Below are 17530 nucleotides of genomic sequence, written 5' to 3'. Positions count from 1 at the left end.
AAACATCTTCTGAGCATCCTTTATCTTTAATCTCTTACTTACTACCAGGCACTTCCCATCAGCCTCTTAAGATGCTCAAGTCTCTTCCATATGAAAAGAAACCCCCTCCTTGGGTCTTCCTGAGTCACCCTTCTATTTCTTCCCCCCACCTTTCACAGCCTTCCTTCCTGAAAGGGTACCATCTATTTCTTCATCTCTCACTCAATCTTTCAACCTGCTAAACTGGTTTCTGCTTCTACCATCCACAGAAACAGCTCTCCATAAGTTACCAGCAACCTCCAAGTTGCCAGATCTGATGGGCATTTTTTCCAAGCTTATTTGACTTGATCGAGCGACAGCAGACCGATCTTTGTTTAACACAACTCCAATCAGCCATTCCCTGGCCATCAATCCTTTAATGACTTCCCATTACTCTTAGGAGAAAGAGCGAAATCCATAACACGGAAGCCTTGCCACTGGCTTATCCTGAGGCCTCATCTCTCCCTGTCCCCAGGTGCTTGATCTTGCCCGTGCTGGGGTCTCCACCTGGGAAGGCCCCTTCCACTCTCACTGGCCTTTCCACCAAGCAGCTCCCTCTCCTTGGGCGGTCACATCTGTGGGTCATCCCCGCCCTGCCTCCAGCAAGGTCCTCGTGTTACATGCTCTGCTCGCCCTTTGTATCCCCTGAGAACAGCCTGGTTATTTGGGGATCTTTGGTTTAGTGCCTTCCTCTCTCCTATAGGGGCTTCCCTGGTGGCTCAGCTGGTAAAAAATCCACGGGCAATGTGGGAGACCCCAGTTTGATTCCTGGGTTGGGAAGATCCCCTGGAGAAGGGATAGGCTAGCCACTCCAGTATGCCTGGGCTTCCCTAGTGGCTCATCTGGTAAAGAATCCACCTGCAACGCGGGAGACCTGGGTTTGATCCCTGGGTTGGGAAGGTCCCCTGGAGAAGGGAATGGGTACCCACTCTAGTATTCTGGCCTGGAGAGTTCCATGGACTATAATAGTCCATGGAGTCACAGAGTCAGACACGACTAAGCAACTTTCACTTTCTCTCCTATAGACTCTAAACTCCAGTGGGCAGGGTACCCTTCTGCTCTGCTCCCCACTGCCTCCAGCTCCCGGCCCAGCCCAGTGAATGAATGAAAGAATGAACAAACCAATAATCCACGCATGACCTCTGGCTTGTACATGGCTCTGCACCACAGATGCTGCCATTCTGAGCACCTCCCTTCATGCAGACACCCCAGGTCTGGTCCACCTGGCCTCATGCCCTCTCATGCCCCACTGTTCCCTCTTTTTGGTGTTAAGAAAACTTCAGCCCAGGATCCCAGTGTGGCTGCCGACTATTTTTATCAATACTGCTTTAGTGGAACACAGCCTCCCTTGTTGGTTTCTGTAATGTCTACAGCTGCTTTCAACTCTAATGGCAGAGCTGAGTCGTCGTGACAGAGACCATACGGCTACAAAGCCTGATTTTTTTGGGGGGGAGCCTCGAGGCCTGTGGGATCTTGGTTCCCTGACCAGGGATCAAACCTGCGCTCCTTGCATTGAAAGGAGCCCAGAGTCTTGAACACTGGACCCACCAGGGAAGTCCCTACAAAGCCTGAAACATGCACTACCTGGGGCTTTAAAAAAGAGTCTGCCGACCCCTGGGATAAAGCATCCACCAGGACACCTACTGTGTGCTGTGGGGAAAGTCGAGTAAGTGCGTCATGGTGACGAAGGGGTGGTTCAGGGTCTCGATTGGAGTGATTCTCTTATCGGCGTCTATGGTCAGCATCTTCTTCAGCAGGTCGATGAACTCCCGCCGGTCCGCCTTCTCCACCAACATGTCACTCCCTTCCAAATCTGTGGTCATGTTCACCTGCAAGCAAGTGGGGACAAGTTACCAAGATTCCGCTGGGCCTCCCTGGCCCCATCCCTCTTATTCTGTGCTCTGCAGCTCCATCCTAATCTCTTGGGCACCCCTTCACAACCCCCAGAAGGCTGTGTCTGCCCTGTGGGGGGTGCTGCCATGGGTCATCACTGCCCGCAGGTCATAGCTGTTCTCTCTGCAGGAGAGGCTGGTGGGGGCTGCTCAGGGAAGAGAGAGGCCCCTGTGGGCACCTGCACACATATGAGTGTGCGGGCGCAGCTGGCTCTGCTTTCATCAGTTAGGTTGAAATGCACCTTGCATCATTGAAAAGAACCATAAGATGAAAAGAATTCTGGAGACTGAGCTTATGACAATGTGAATGTACTGAATGGTATACTTAGAGTTGTACCATTTTAGGCTACACATATTTTCCCATGGTTAAAAAACAATAATTACAACCAAGCAGTGAAAAATAAGATGCAAAAAAGGTTTAACTCTTTAACCTTATAAGAGAGGTATTGGGGCCTGCTTCCTATACCTACAGCAGGTCAGTCTTCTTGCAGCTTCTGAGCCAGGGTCTGAGTTATTTGAATCCCTGGGTTCACTGGGACCATCTCTGGCAAAGGCAGGCAGGATATCTGAACACAAGATTTTTCTTCCAAGAGCAAGTCTATATGGTGTGTGTGTGTGCTCAGTCGTTCAGTCGTGTCCAACTCTTTGTGACCCTGTGGACTGGAGCCCACCAGGCTCCTCTGTCCGTGGGATTTCCCAGGAAGAATACTGGAGCAGGTTTCCATTTCCTTCTCCAGGGGCTCTTCCTGACCCAGAAATCGAACTCGTGTCTCCTACATCAGCAGGCAGATTCTTTACCACTGTACTGCCTGGGAAACCTATACTAGGATGACCTTTAAAAGCCTTGTTTTGTGGTGCTTTCTTTTCCGCCTCCCTCCCAAGACATGTACTGGAAAGCAATTTCCGTTTTCTCAGAAAATCAAAGCTTCTAATCAACTGACAAGTATACTTTACTTGGAGTTATGAGTTTTGGTTACGCTTATCTTCAGTAAGAAGTGTGTTAAGTGTTCATTGGTCTGGAGCTGTGTTTCTCATTGCTTTGAAGAAAAACTCACTTTGGGTTGCCCTGATTTTAGACTAGGTCTTATTCTAAAAATAGCTGATGTTCTAGAATTCTCTCTGGACACAAAGGTGACCTGAGAGAGACTGACTGCATTGGGTTGAGTGCTCACAGAAGATGGATGTCCTGGTCCCTGGTACCTGGGAATGGGACCTAATTTGGAAACAGAGTCTCAGCAGATGTACCCAAGTTAAAGTCACAATGAAGTAGGGTGGGCCATACAGCCAATGACTGGTGTCTTTGTAAGAGAAAGAAGGGAGATTTTGGACCCAGAGAAAAGAGGGAACATAGAGAACACAGAGAAAAGAAGGCCACATGAAGGAGACAGAGACTGGGGGATGCAGATACAAGTCAAGGGAAACTGAGGGTTACTGGGGGCCATCAGAAACTAGAACAGCCTGGGCCAGTTTCTTCCTAGAGCTGGTCTAGAGGGGACATGGCCTGCTGGCACTGTGATCTCAAACTTCCGGCCTCTAGCACTGCAAGAGAATAAACACTGTTGCCTTAAGTCACCAGTTTATGGCCCCTTGATAAGGTGGCACTAGAGAACTCCTCATGGTACTCAAATGAACTAATGGGCTTGAATTCTTCTCATGAAGACATCAGTAAGATTGGCCAGTGCTATTTTACAATTGAGAGACAGTAAACTGAAGCTGTTTTTAAAGAGCTTGTGTAAGGTCTTAAAAATGTTCCACAGACTCAGTGGTATACTTCCCAAGGCTGACATGTCATTGTTTAAGGTCAAAGTCAGCCACCACATTGGAGTCAGGTGGATTTCTACCCCCATCCTCTATTAATTACTCCTGCAGAAGTGGTGTTGTGTGTGGCCCTGAAAGGGCTAATACTGTATACTCACCCACGGAGCTTACCTGGGCCATGTCATCTAAACAGTTGAAAATGTACTTCCTTGCTTCTTTTGACTTAATCCCCGTCTCTGCTTCATGGTCATCTGGTGTCTGGTCAAGACAGGCAACGGGCCATTGGTAATATGAATTATTTCCTAGTCACTGTGACTCAAACCTGCCAACCTCTGCTTCTCCCCCTGAGGATCTTTTCCCACCTTTCAGAGAGGAGATAGGATTCTTAAAGTGACCTGCCCAGGAATTCCTTCCTCTCCTCCTGCTCCACAGTTAGTTCACCCCTCCTCCTTCCTCCCTTCCCATGAACACTGTTGGGGTGCCAGCTCTGAGTCGGGTCTGGGGGGATCCCCAGAAGGCAGTATATGCCACAACCCCGAAAACTACATTCTCCCCTAAGTTTAAGGGATGCGGTTAGGTTTCATATGTGGAAAAGCAGAAGCCTTTTGTCCACACATTTTAAAATTTTAATTTATCAAATTCATATACATAGAGCTCTCCCTATGTGTCAGACACTATTTTTTAAAATTATTTATCTATTTAACTGTGTATTTATTTTTGGCTGCATTGGGTCCTCGCTGCATGAGGACTTTCTCCAACTGTGGCCACAGGGGGTTTCTCATTGTGGTGGCTTTTCTTACTGTGGAGCATGGGCTACAGGGCACGTGGGCTTCAGTAGCTGGGAGGCACAGGCTTAGTTGCCCCTCTGCACATGCATCCTTCCTGGAACAGGGATCGAACCCGAGTCCCCAGCATTGGCAGGCGGATTCTCAACCATTGGACTGCAAGGGGAGTCCCCAGGTACTGTTCCAAAGCACGTGAACTCACATAATGCCCTTCACAACCAACTTAGGGAGGCCGATTACCAGCCCATCTTCCAGAGGGACAAACGGGGGCAGAGAGCCTGAGGAGCTTGCCAAGGTCACGTGACTGCTGGCTCTGGAGTCTGTTCGACAGTCCTCTCTGCCTGGGTCCCGGGGACACACGTCCAGTTCCTAAACTGGCCTCAGTCTAGGAAGCCGCTGTTTCCAATGACTATGGGGTTTTGGACTAATTCATGGATCACAGGTAATTGATCCTCCAAGACTCACTCAAGGACAGCACACCTGGAGCTGCTAAGATCCAGGCTTCGATGAAGGAACAGCTGGCCAAGAAGGCCTGAGTCTCCTAACTAAGACACAGAAATGAACCCCGGCCCTGGCCAGCCTCAGCCTCCTCCTGCCAGGACTCTTTTTCACTGGACCTGACCTTGAGCCGCTCACCCTCAACAGCTGCCAAACGCCAGCCTCCCATCAGGAGCCTCAGAGGCCTGCTCAGCTGCCAGATCTCTTTTCTAAATCTTTTGCCATCACTGACCATGCATCATCTCTAATGTATTACAGTTTGGCTGTGGTTTCTGTTAAAAAAATACCCACCCACACTCTTGCAAAAAAAAGGAAACACCTAAAATGAACACAAAACACACTTAAGACGTATATTATTTTCTCCTCCCCAGGAAAAAAAAAAAAAAAAACATTAATTTTAATTACTAGGCACAGATCAAAGTGAAAGCAAAATATGTTTCCGTTAAAGTCAAACTGCCGGAGTTTACGGTGTGCAGTGAGGCGCTACACCACCTGCCGGCGGGGCCAGCAGACCCCTCCCGGAGCCTTCGTACATTGTGTTGCTGCCTGCAAGGCTCTCTGCATCCTTCAGGGCCTGGCTCAAATGCTCCTCCTCAACCCTCTGCCATAGCAAGAATCAAGGCTCCCTCCTCCAGGCTCCCACATTCTGTTCCTGCCTGAAACAGGGTGCTGGTCATGGGGAGGGGGCAGGGCTTGTCACACAGGTTCAGTCTCCCTCTGCACTGGGAGCTCCTTAAGGGCCAGGGGCCGTTCACTTCTTTCATTTCTCTATCCAGCAGACAACCAGGCAGGTCATCCAGGTTTACTGGATGAAATTGAGGGAGTTTAGCAATCAGAGCTTGAGGTGCAAAGGCAGTAGGTCAAGCAAAGTGGTGCTTTCTGAACATTCAAAAATCCATCCACCATGTATCAACCACAGTCGCGACCCCGCCATGGCCGAATCAGAGTCAGAGCCAGGACCCACATGCCTCGGTTAAAGGCTCCCTGCGAATGGGGGTACTTTTCACGGGGACCTTCTTCCCCGAAAGCTGGGTGTTGGTGAGGAAAGAGTGGGTGCTCTTCCTACCTTCAGCCTCCACAGAGGATACGGCGAGTCTGTGTCCCGGTTAAAAAACCTAGTTGTCTTTGTCCCCGCGCTTAATAAATATTCTGCTGGCAAACCCTGTGTTTGTGAAATATACCGGATCTGCAAGGAAAGATGGGAATGAGGTCAGGGCTTTTCCTGTCACCATACACGTGGTATACTCACGGCTCTAGCGTCTCAGAGAAAAATGACAATTTTATAGGGAGAGAAAGAAGTAATCAAAGGAAAAGGGAAAAGGAAGAAGAACAAAGAAAGAAAAGCCAGGTGATCTTCAATTGTAAATTTGGATACTGGTACTTGAAGAGATAACACAGGTAAGATGCTTCAATAAAGGTCGTGGCTAAATTAAAAAAAAAAAGTGATTGAAGGGAAGCAAGGTTTGGGAGACAGTATCATACCTCAGAGCCCCACCCCATGTCAGGTTATGGATGGGGTGCCCACCCAGACAAAGGAAGAGAGCTGGCTGAGAACACCTGTGCTGTCTGGACCCACCTGATCGTACTCTGAAGCTCCTGGATACAGCGGCCAGCCCAGGAACAGCTCTGCGATGACGCAGCCCAAAGACCACATATCAATTGCCTCACAAAATGGTAAACCCAGGATGATCTCAGGGGCCCTGAAAAGGAAGAATGGAAAAAAAAAAAAGTCATTAGCAATTTGGAAAAGCAGGAAGCTATTTCTGTATGACTTCTACAAAAAAAAAAAAAATCCAGTCTTTCAAATCCAAGCTACTGTTACTCAAGGTCCTGCTGTTCTTGAGCTGGGCTGCAATGATCCCTGCATCCTTTGGCTTGGTCCTCCCATCAGTAGGGAGCCTGGCTGGATGACTGGCTGAGATGCACGGTAGGTCTGAGGTTGTAGAGCAGACCCAGAGGGAACCACAGCTACTGCTTCATTACCATCACACTCCAGCCAGACGAGCTAATCAATGCCTTTCAGATACTCAAGAATTATCTTTTGTAGCTGAAAATCCAGGAAACCAACCTTTAGAGAATGCCCAGGTTTAAAAAATTTTTTTTGCTGAGTGGCATGCAGGATCTTAGTTCCCTCATCAGGGATCAAACCTGCACCCTGAACATTCAGTGGAAGCTCTGAGTCTTAACCACTGGGTTACCAGGGAAGTCCCAAGGATGCCCAGTTTTTACAAAGGAATTCTGAAGTACAGGTATTTTATTTTCAGTCATATATAAAACAAGTTGCCTCCACTCCGAATGGGATTAAATCCAGTATCTGTTTATGCCAACAATCCCTTTTTAGGGGTTTGTATCACACTTTTCCAAGGAAACACTAGGTTTTTTTTTTTTCATTACCTTCTAAAGAATTCTCTATTATGACAATTATAGTACCTGGTTCAGGTGTTAATCAGAATTCCATTATAAACCCTTTCCTAACTTTAGAAACTATATTCCTTCACATGATAAACCTGGTTACCTGCTGGAACTTCTAAAGGAAATCACCTAAACTCAAAGAGAAAATTTCACATATACTTGGTAATCAAAACCAAAGACCACAGAGTAGCTCCGCTTTTCTAGGAATTGGTCATGATTGCTAGGGGTACATTTTGGAGAAAACCACGTTCAGAGCATGAGATATGAACTCAATTTATGATTTTTTTTTTTTAAACGTGGCTCAAGGCATTCTGCTGATGCATGGGCCCAACTTCTGTTTTGTCTATCAATGGTCCCCTTGATGAAGTGATCCAGAAGATGCAACTCCACCTTTTTAGCAGCCTGGAGAGGGAGCCCGGGAGCTGGGAGACTTTTCTCTATCTGGGTTATCTTTGCCCAGCCAGCAGGAGAGGAGGGAGGGAGGGGATGCCAGGAGCACCTCCACTTGTTGGAGCTTCGAGTTGAATTTTCCCTGCACAAAGCATCTCCCTGCCTGTTCCTTTAAACTGGCTCTCATTGCTGGTTTTTTTTCTCTACATAATGGTTCTGAAAAAGCAAATATGAACCAAAAGGTCTTGCTATCAAGTCTTTTGATTTTTCAGCTGTAAAAAGGAGTCTCTTCCCTTCCTTGGAGCTGGAGAGGCAGCACTACTGTTGATGCTTCTAGAGCACCAAGACTGTGGTCTGGGTGGCGAGGCCACGGTTGGGTCTCCGTGGGCTTGGAAGGAGGGGATTGCTGCGGAGGGCCGGGGAGCGAGCTGTTACTTAAGGGGTCTCCCCTGTCCCCGTCCCCTCGCTGCTGGGTGTCTTCAGCTCCAGTGTTGCGCCTGGCACTTCGCTCTGTCTTTGGTCTTTGTCTCCTCCCAGCCTAGCTGCTGACGGTTCATGTGGACGTGGGGGTTGGCTCTTGCCCTCCGGGATGGATGCCCTGGGGAGGCGTCAGTGCTGGACTGCCCCGGGTCAGGGACCTTCGACCTGGCCTAGGTCACTGTGTCCAGCGGGGCCCCCGCACACCAGGGCTTCCAGAGCCACACATCATTAGGTGGAACTGATGAGACTACCGCAGGTTGCTTCCAGCAATGCCATCTCTTCCGCGGTGGTTTCGGTTTATTTAAAACAAAAACAAAAACAACACATCTTTTTGAAAAGAAGGGCATATCTCAAAAGAACATGATAGTGAAAACAACATGCTCTTGTTACACATGTGGCAGAACCTGCTTTGCTTTCTGCCCTCTCTCTTCGAGAGTCAGATGTGTCTACCTGCATCCTCTCACGTGGAGACTCGGGCCTCTCCTTGGGGAGGTCCCTGCTCTGGTCTTGAGAAGCCCCTCCTGTGGCAGCTGCTGCTGGCTCAGAATCAGGCATCTCAGCACCTCTGTCTCCCGTTCTTGTGACCTGTCCCTTTGCCCGTTGCAGCCTGGACACTCGGGTCTTAGGAACAGGCTGCTCTGGTTCTGTGTGGCCATCTCTGGACTTGACCATGAGGCTGTCCTTCCTATCAGGTTAATTAACTGGCCCTCATGTCCCAGTACTCTTGCCTGGAGAATTCCAAGGACAGAGGAGCCTGGTGGGCTACAGTCCATGGGATCGCAAAGAGTGGGACACAACTGTGCGACTAACTTTCACTTTCACTTTTTCATGCCCTTAAGCAGACTGCTGGGAACCCCTGGAAACCCATTTCTCAGATTCTGTTCCCTGATGATCTGCCCAGCAGAATCCAACAGGTAAGACTGTCATGCAAAGGGCATGCCAGTGATGTTCTTGGGCGAGAAACAGCAGACTCACATTACAGGTATGGGATCTGTGAAAATCATTTAGCTGGGGACTTCCCTGGTGGTCCAGTGGTTAAGACGCTGAGGTCCTTATACAGGGGGCTCAGGTTCGATCTCTGGTTGAGGAAGTAATATCCCACACGCTGCAACTAAGACTTCTCATGCCTCAACTAAGACCCAGCACAGCCAGATAAATAGTAAGTAAATATTTAAAAAAATGGTTTAGCCCATCAGAAAACGGAATGACAGCAATTCCTGGCATCGCGATATATATGGCAGAGGATTTCTTTTGCTGTGATCCTAGTGAGCAAATGCATGGGCATCAGGCAGGGCAGCTGGGAGACAAAAGAAACAGAAGGTGCAGCCCTGTCCCCAATGGGTCGCTGGGGAGGCGACACCAAAGCACAGGTGACAACTGAAGTCGAGCACAAAAACATACACAGTACACACACACACACACAGACCTAATCCAAGCGCACACTCTCCTCCAGTGTCTCACAGTACACATACACACACACACACAGACCTAATCCAAGCGCACACTCTCCTCCAGTGTCTCACAGTACACACACACACACAGACCTAATCCAAGCGCACACTCTCCTCCAGTGTCTCACAGTACACACACACACACACAGACCTAATCCAAGCGCACACTCTCCTCCAGTGTCTCACAGTACACACACACACACACACACACACCTAATCCAAGCGCACACTCTCCTCCAGTGTCTCACAGTACACACACACACACAGACCTAATCCAAGCGCACACTCTCCTCCAGTGTCTCACAGTACACACACACACACACACACCTAATCCAAGCGCACACTCTCCTCCAGTGTCTCACAGTACACACACACACACACACACAGACCTAATCCAAGCGCACACTCTCCTCCAGTGTCTCACAGTACACACACACACACACACACACCTAATCCAAGCGCACACTCTCCTCCAGTGTCTCACAGTACACACACACACACACACACAGACCTAATCCAAGCGCACACTCTCCTCCAGTGTCTCACAGTACACACACACACACACACACAGACCTAATCCAAGCGCACACTCTCCTCCAGTGTCTCACAGTACACACACACACGCACACAGACCTAATCCAAGCGCACACTCTCCTCCAGTGTCTCACAGTACACACACACACACACACAGACCTAATCCAAGCGCACACTCTCCTCCAGTGTCTCACAGTACACACACACACACACACACAGACCTAATCCAAGCGCACACTCTCCTCCAGTGTCTCACAGTACACACACACACACAGACCTAATCCAAGCGCACACTCTCCTCCAGTGTCTCCCATCTAAAAACAATAAAACAGAGCGCAAGAACAAAACATGCCAAAACCAAACCTCTCCTAATCCCTTCAGCTCCCTGCAGCTGTTGCCCTAGTTCTCTGTTCTCCTTCCAAAGCCAAATCTCTGAAGAGTCATCTCCGGCAGCTTCCAACGCTCTGTCTCTCGCATCTTCCCTCCCTCCTCTCGCTGGACTTGCCCCTCCGCTCCACTCAAGCGTGGAGCTCGTCGAGGCCAGCAGGGACCACGTCTCGTCCACTGGTCAGTTTCTCAGCTCTGGAGCCTGAGAGTCATGTTTCTTCCACACAGTTGATCGTTCCATCCAGTCTTGAAACAGGCAATCTTGGTCCGCACGACACTACGTGCTCCTGCATTCGTTCTGCTCTGTTGCTCACGGCTTGTCCTCCTCTGTCCAAGTGCTGCCCATGGCAAAGCCCCAGGACCCCTTCTCTTCTTTCATTTCATTGTTTTTCTAGGTAATTCTTATGGGGTTGAACTGTGTCCCAAAGTCATGCTGAAGTACTAATCTTCGGTAGCTCAACGTGTGCCCTTTTTTGGGAATGGGGTGACTACAGATGTCATCAGTTATGATGACGTCATCCTGGAGCGGGGTGTATCCTTCATCCAGTATGACCAGTGTCCTCGGAAGAAGGGGGAGATTTGGACACAGACACAGAGGGAAGATGGCCATGTGAAGATGGAGGCGGAGACTGGAGTGATGCTGTCACAAGCCAAGGAGCCAGCAGAAGCTAGAAGAGGCAAGAAGGCCCCTCCCTGGAGGGTTCAGAGGGAGCATGGCCTTGTCGACACCTTGGTTTTGGATGTCTAGCTTCCAGAACTGAGAGAGGACAAGGCTCTGTTATTCTGAGTCATGTATTTTGTGGTACTCGTCTCTGCACGCTGGGAAAGTGCAACGGTCATTGTGTCCACTCTTAGTGGTTTAAATCCCATTTTGTGTATTTCCAAAAGTCTGTCTCCATCTTGGACTTTTCTCGGCTCCAGCTTTATGTTTCTGATGGCCTGACATCTCCATTGGAATATCTCTCAATCACCTCAACTTGTCTTTAAAAGGGAACTCTGCTCCTCTGCACCCTCCCACCCCAAATAATTCCTCCCTCTGTCCTCTGTTTCACTAAATGGAATTCCTGTCGCACCCCCACCCCCCACAGCGCCCCATTACTCATGGTGGAAACCTGGGATTGATCGCTGATTCCTCTCTCTCCCTCCACATCCTTGCCACGCAATAACGGCAGCTCCGAAGCAGCTCAACTGGCCCCAGATCCTCCGCTTCTGCTGCCACCGCCCTGGCCCTGACCACCTCACCTGGGCCTTCCTATCTTTCCATCCATCACTGCTTCCTCCAGTCCACTCTCTACCAGCTCAACAGGTCACAGGCCCTCCGCTCGAAGTCCTTCCCAGGCTCCCTGCCACCCTGAGAAGGAAATCTCAGTCCCTCCCCCGCCGGGCACTGTCACCCAGTCCACTCTCGCTCAGTGAGCCCCAGCCTAACCAGTTTCCTGAGCCTTCCTGCGGAGCTGTAGCTTCGGCGTCAAATGCTTTCTCCGCTGGTTCTCAGGTGGCGGCTTCCTTCTCGCTCATCCTTCAAACCTGTGCTTAATTGTCACCGCTGCCGACAGGCGTCCCTCGACACCAGTCAGTCTCCATCTCTGGTGCCGTAAATGTCACTTTACAGCACTTTCCCAATAACCTCCTCACCGTCTGTCTCCTCTACTACGTCCAAGAGGGCAGCACAGGGTCTGGCATTTAGGAGCCAATCAGTAAGGATTTGTAGATGGAATAAACCTTTATTAAATATAAGAAAAGTGCTAAAATATGTGATTCAGATGGAAAGTTCTAAGGCTTGCAAACAAAGGAGGGTGGAAGGGGCGAATCTTCATGAAGGAATGAGAGCCCAGGCGCGAGCCTTTCACCCAGGGAAGAGCAGGCTTCCGTGCATGTGAACGGGCAGGGCTGATAAGGCCCATCTCTTCCCTCTTCCTTTAGAAGCCATCATCCACTCAGCTCTACACTGTGGGCTTGCTGGAGCCCTCTGTGGTCCAGCCCTCTCTTGTAAACCCCTACTCGTCCCCTGTCTTTGGTTTCAACCGTTTCCAATTTACTCTGAAACTGTCCCCCATTCAAAGGCTGTGTCCTCTTGTCTGCACACATGACACTTTGGTCACATTTCTGAGACAGCCTGTCCTTCCCCGCCCCTTCCTCACTCAAACACACCTTGCTCTCGGTGCTGGTGGACTGTGTGGTGAACATACAGACATGAGCCACCAGATCGGTCCAATAAATATTAACTGACCACCTGAAGGACTGATGCTGAAGCTGAAGCTCCAATCCTTTGACCAACCTGATGCGAAGAACTGACTCATTGGAAAAGATCCTGATGCTGGGAAAGATTGAAGACAGGAGAAGGGGACAACAGAGGATGAGATGGTTGGATGGCATCAGCAACTCAATGGACATGAGTTTGAGCAAACTCCGGGAGATGGAGAAGGACAGGGAAGCCTGGTGTGCTGCAGTCCGTGGAGTTACAAAGAGTCAGACACGACCGAGCGACTGAACAACAACTGCTGTATATATATGTCTGGGTGTTCGCCCTCTACTATCCCAAGGGCAGGGCCTGTGTTTCTATGTTTTGAGCCACTGGTACACAGAAGATGCTTCATAAAAATCTGCTCAACATGAACCCTCAGGTCAGGAAGGTACTTCTTTATCTGGCCTCTCAGTAATCCCTGGGGAACTGAAGACCCCTCTGCTATGATCGGGCAGATGCCTAGTCCCTGCTCCAATGGTCTGTAAGGCTCCAAACTCCTCGATGTTCAAAGTCAAGTCTAAAATTGGTTTCTTTTTGTTCAGTGCACCTGAAGCATATTCGATGGTTGCTAAGGTGTATTTATTCTTCAGTGAAGAAACCATTATTAGCAGGGGTTATCCTAAGACAGAGTTTAGCGCCCCTTATTTAGTCACTTAGCAGAATAACTCAACTGCCATTTTCCTAAGCATCTCCTATGTGCCAGGCACTGTGCTGGGTGCTGATGATCAGAAACCAGACCCTGCGGTTCCTCCAGGAGTTCACTGTCTAGTCAGAGGCAACAATGGGCCTGCAGCCAACATACAACCGGCACCCAGCACACGCAGGCGAGGCAAAGCCTGGGGGGCTTCTTGGGAGAGGTGATCGGGCGAAGTGGCCTCCGGGCACAGGGCGGGGTGAGTACATGTCCATCCCTGGCCTCTGGCTGCACCTTTGGCGTCTAGCACAGACACATGGAGCACCCAGGTGCTCACCACACCTCTGAAGAAGGAATAAACCCTTCTGTTTCAACCCCACACCCTCAGCAGGCACCAGTTTTCCCTGAAGCTGGTGCCATCTCCTTGGCAACACTGCCTATATGACAAGAGGCAGACTACTTGGCCTTTCTATTTCAAAGTTTACATGCTTTAAAAAAAGAAAAAAAGAAAAAAGATCACGTCCCGGTTTCTTGCATGGGGGCTGTTTCTGGTCTCGGTTTGGGTCCCTAGTGAGTAGGACTGCCAGCTTGGGACATGGCCTTTCCCCTCTGGGCTCAGAACCGCCCAGGCTTTGTCAGGGACTCAACCTTCACTTACCAGCCCATGGAATCCTCTTACAGAGGCTCCTCACTGCTATTTTGGGACATCAGAAATACTTGAAACACACACGAAGTGTCAGACAAAATTTGCACCTAAGAAAGAGAGATTGTTCCTTTCCAACATTTCCACAGCAAGACATGGAAAATTCTATCTTTCTACAGAAAGAGAACAGACAACTGTCATTTTCAACACACCAGAGATTAAGCTTTGATATTTCACTCTAGTTGCTCTCCTGACAGTACATGTAGCTGGTGAGGCATTCCCAGATCACGTGCAGAGTGTTGTGAACCTATGGGGGAATGACCTCCAACAGAGGCGTGGATACCACCTGAGTTGAGTGGAAGCACTCAGGACCCCAAGTTCACAGTGCCATCAGGTTGTGGCTGTATACCAACTTCCTGACGTTGGTAGGAGGATAAAATGAAACAGCATCATCGGAGCACCTAGCACAGGGCCTGGCCCAGAGAAAGCAGTCAACAGATAGTACATCACTTATGTATTATGTACAATGTGTCTAAGGCCATGTGACGGCAGTTAGATAAAAAGCATCCCTTTTCCTCATTTAAAAAGTTTTATTACTGTTATTTATTTTTTGGTTGCGCTTGGTCTTCACTGCTGCACGCGCTTCTCTCTAGTTGCAGCGGGCAGGGGCTACTCTCTAGTTGCGGTGTGGGCGCTTCGTATTGCAGTGGCTTCCCCCATTGCAGAGCACAGGCTCTAGACACATGGGCTTCAACAGCTGTGGCTCACAGCCTCTAGAGCATGGGCTCAGGAGTTGCGGCACAAGGGCTCAGTTGCCCCATGGCATGTGGAATCCTCCCAGACCAGGGATCAAACACATGTGCTCTGCATTGGCAGGCAGATTCTTACCCAATGGACCACCAGGGGAGTCCCCCTTTCTTCATCTTAAAGGTCCATTTTCTTCCTTATAAATTTAAACATTAGGAAAACTATTTAAATATATTAAAACATAACCATTAAAGAGTTTTTTCATTTATCTTTACGAAAAAGGTACAAAGATTAATATAACCAACAATGAAGTCCCTGTCATTTAGCTTTAGAAAGAAAACTGCCCATTCACAACCCCCTTTAACTTTAAAGAAGTTAAAGGGATGCTCTTTAACTTCTTCCTACTGGAGAGCATGACCTTAACCCTGCATCACCTTTCACAGTACAAGCCCTTCCTCACCCAACCTCCCCGGCCAAGTTCATGTCTCCATCACCCACACTAATAACGTAAGTGCAAGGTTCACGGCCACTCCCAACTCGGGCAATAAATCTGCAACACTAATCAGAGAGCACAGGAAGGACTGTGCATTTCTGGAAAAATGTTACTCAATTTCTCCAGGTTTTTATTTCACCATCTATAAAATGTGATTATTAATCTTGCTTTTTTCCTTGTCTCTGCAGCAGCTTATGAAGATAAATTACGTTTGGTAGAATTATAAAGCAGTTTGAACTCTCTGGAAGCAAGACACTCTGTTAGTCCATGGTATTTTATAATCACTGGTATTATAAGGTGTACTTGAATTGAACTGCAGTGAAAAAGCCTGTTCCCACAAATATATGTAGATTGAAAGTAACCTCAGTATGGCTGGGGCAGAAGCAATCAAAATGTAAAATTGTGTTTCAGATGGGTTGTTAAATCTTATGTTTCCGCCGCAAAAATAAGGAGACTTGGAAAGGCTGACACCCGCTCAGAGGCACTATTTGAGTTGGTGACCTGGACTGGGAGGCAAAGGATTATATCAAGGCAACACAGGACCCTAGGAGGGGCAGAAATCTGAGGACTCGGAGGAGGCTATTTTAGGGAAATTGGACCCCAAAGCCCAAAGGATTTTCACAGAGGACAACCTGAAAGGTGAATGCTGGGGAGTGCCTCGGGGCAGTATTTCTAGAAGATGGGTTCGTACCATGTCAGGGGGACCCAGAAAGGTCCAAGTGGAGATAGCAACTGAGGCCTGGCTAATCCAAGGTCAACCTGGGGTTCGATTTTGAAGAAGATACAGCTTCCTTGGCAAACTGGAGATAGTAAAGAAGCAGCTCCGTCTTTGAGGTGCTTGACAAATGGGTGAAAGGCAAAGTGACTCAGAGACAGAGCTTCAGGAACAAATCACAGGGTGAGGTTGACCAGGAGCCCGCTCATTCTGTGAGCCTGCCCTGAGCCAAGGTGATAAGGAGACTGGTCTAACCAAACGCTGTGCATCCTAAGAGCTCCACACACCCTCCACAGAAGAGATTTTCTTCTGTAAGAAAATCTGCTGTACGACGAGGAGGACGCTGTCCTCTGACAGTGACAAGGCTCTGACTCCAGAAGGGAAGCCAGCAAATATTCCCAACTGGTGCCTGTGGTGGTCCCAGATTGATGTGACATATGCAACGAAATTGTTTCAGAGGGGTTCTAGAAGTTCTTTCTCGGGGCCACTGCTGACAGCCATAAAACTGTGTGTGTGCTGTGAGGATTCAAGATCCTCACTGGTGACGCTGCTATAATTGAGCACCTCCAGTTCTCACGAACAGAAATGCTCAAGACATCAGAACAAAGCATCACATCCACCTGGAAAGTTGATTATATATAATCAGGGTTTGACTGTGCTGGTGACGTCATTCTCACGCCATACTTGGATAGTCTCCCGAAGGAAGTGCGTTTCCTTGAGTCAACCAACCATTTCAGGACAATGTTAGAATCAGAGCGGAAGTTTTTTTGGATTTGTATTGGCAATGAACATTTTGACTCTGAGGAAGTCTTACCCGGTGTACACTAAATATACGCGCGCGTGCACACACACACACACACACACACATCTCCACCCTCCCATTCCCCACCCCTGTGCTGACCCTTGGTTCCCAGCTCTGCTTCAACTCTGCAAAGTTCAGCACTAAAATCTAACCTTCTTGCTTATCTACCAGAAGAAAAGGTTGGATCTGGAACTCAATAACTATAATCTCCAAAGGCTTCTAACAATATTGGTATAATTAGGAAACCGGTTCCCAGATATCTAGAGGATATACTGATGTTAGCCTCTAATTCTTTGTAAATCGCTTTAAGAAATGGTCCTGGGAAGAATGACTTAGACCTCATAACGGGTCATTTTGAAAACATGGACCCTGTCCTAGAATTCCTTATCCTCTTGACATGTATCACGCACTGTGTCTACTCAGCCCACCCCACACCCGGTGGTCCTGTATCTCCCAGGTCTCTGGGGCTTGTTATCATGAAGTCGGGGGATGCTGGAGAAAGCCTGCTCTTGCCGTCCAACACCCCATGGGATGATAACATTACCAGACTTTATGCTTATACTTTTGGCGAAAGTACATGCTCAGTAAATGTCTGTGGAAGCACCTGTTGGCCAGGGAAACGGAATCTCAGATTTCGGCACGTCTA

The 17530-nt window shown here is 48.8% G+C and overlaps 1 protein-coding gene across 2 annotated transcripts in view; it reads right to left on the bottom strand.

Annotated features, from left to right (window-relative positions):
- Nucleotides 1–17530, bottom strand: part of HIPK2 (homeodomain interacting protein kinase 2) — a 204404-nt gene that overhangs the window by 60503 nt on the left and 126371 nt on the right. For both annotated transcript variants that reach the window (XM_027538855.1, XM_027538856.1), the window contains exons 3-6: nucleotides 6528–6651; nucleotides 6018–6137; nucleotides 3840–3926; nucleotides 1663–1847 (exon numbers count right to left, since the gene is read on the bottom strand). In XM_027538855.1, coding sequence (XP_027394656.1) covers nucleotides 1663–1847; nucleotides 3840–3926; nucleotides 6018–6137; nucleotides 6528–6651 — 516 coding nt within the window. The remainder of the gene's footprint in view (nucleotides 1–1662; nucleotides 1848–3839; nucleotides 3927–6017; nucleotides 6138–6527; nucleotides 6652–17530) is intronic.

The sequence above is a fragment of the Bos indicus x Bos taurus genome, chromosome 4 (assembly GCF_003369695.1).
Source record: "Bos indicus x Bos taurus breed Angus x Brahman F1 hybrid chromosome 4, Bos_hybrid_MaternalHap_v2.0, whole genome shotgun sequence".
Taxonomy (NCBI): Eukaryota; Metazoa; Chordata; class Mammalia; order Artiodactyla; family Bovidae; genus Bos; species Bos indicus x Bos taurus.
Note: the sequence above shows the minus strand (reverse complement) of the source record. Positions and strands in the feature narration are given on the sequence as shown.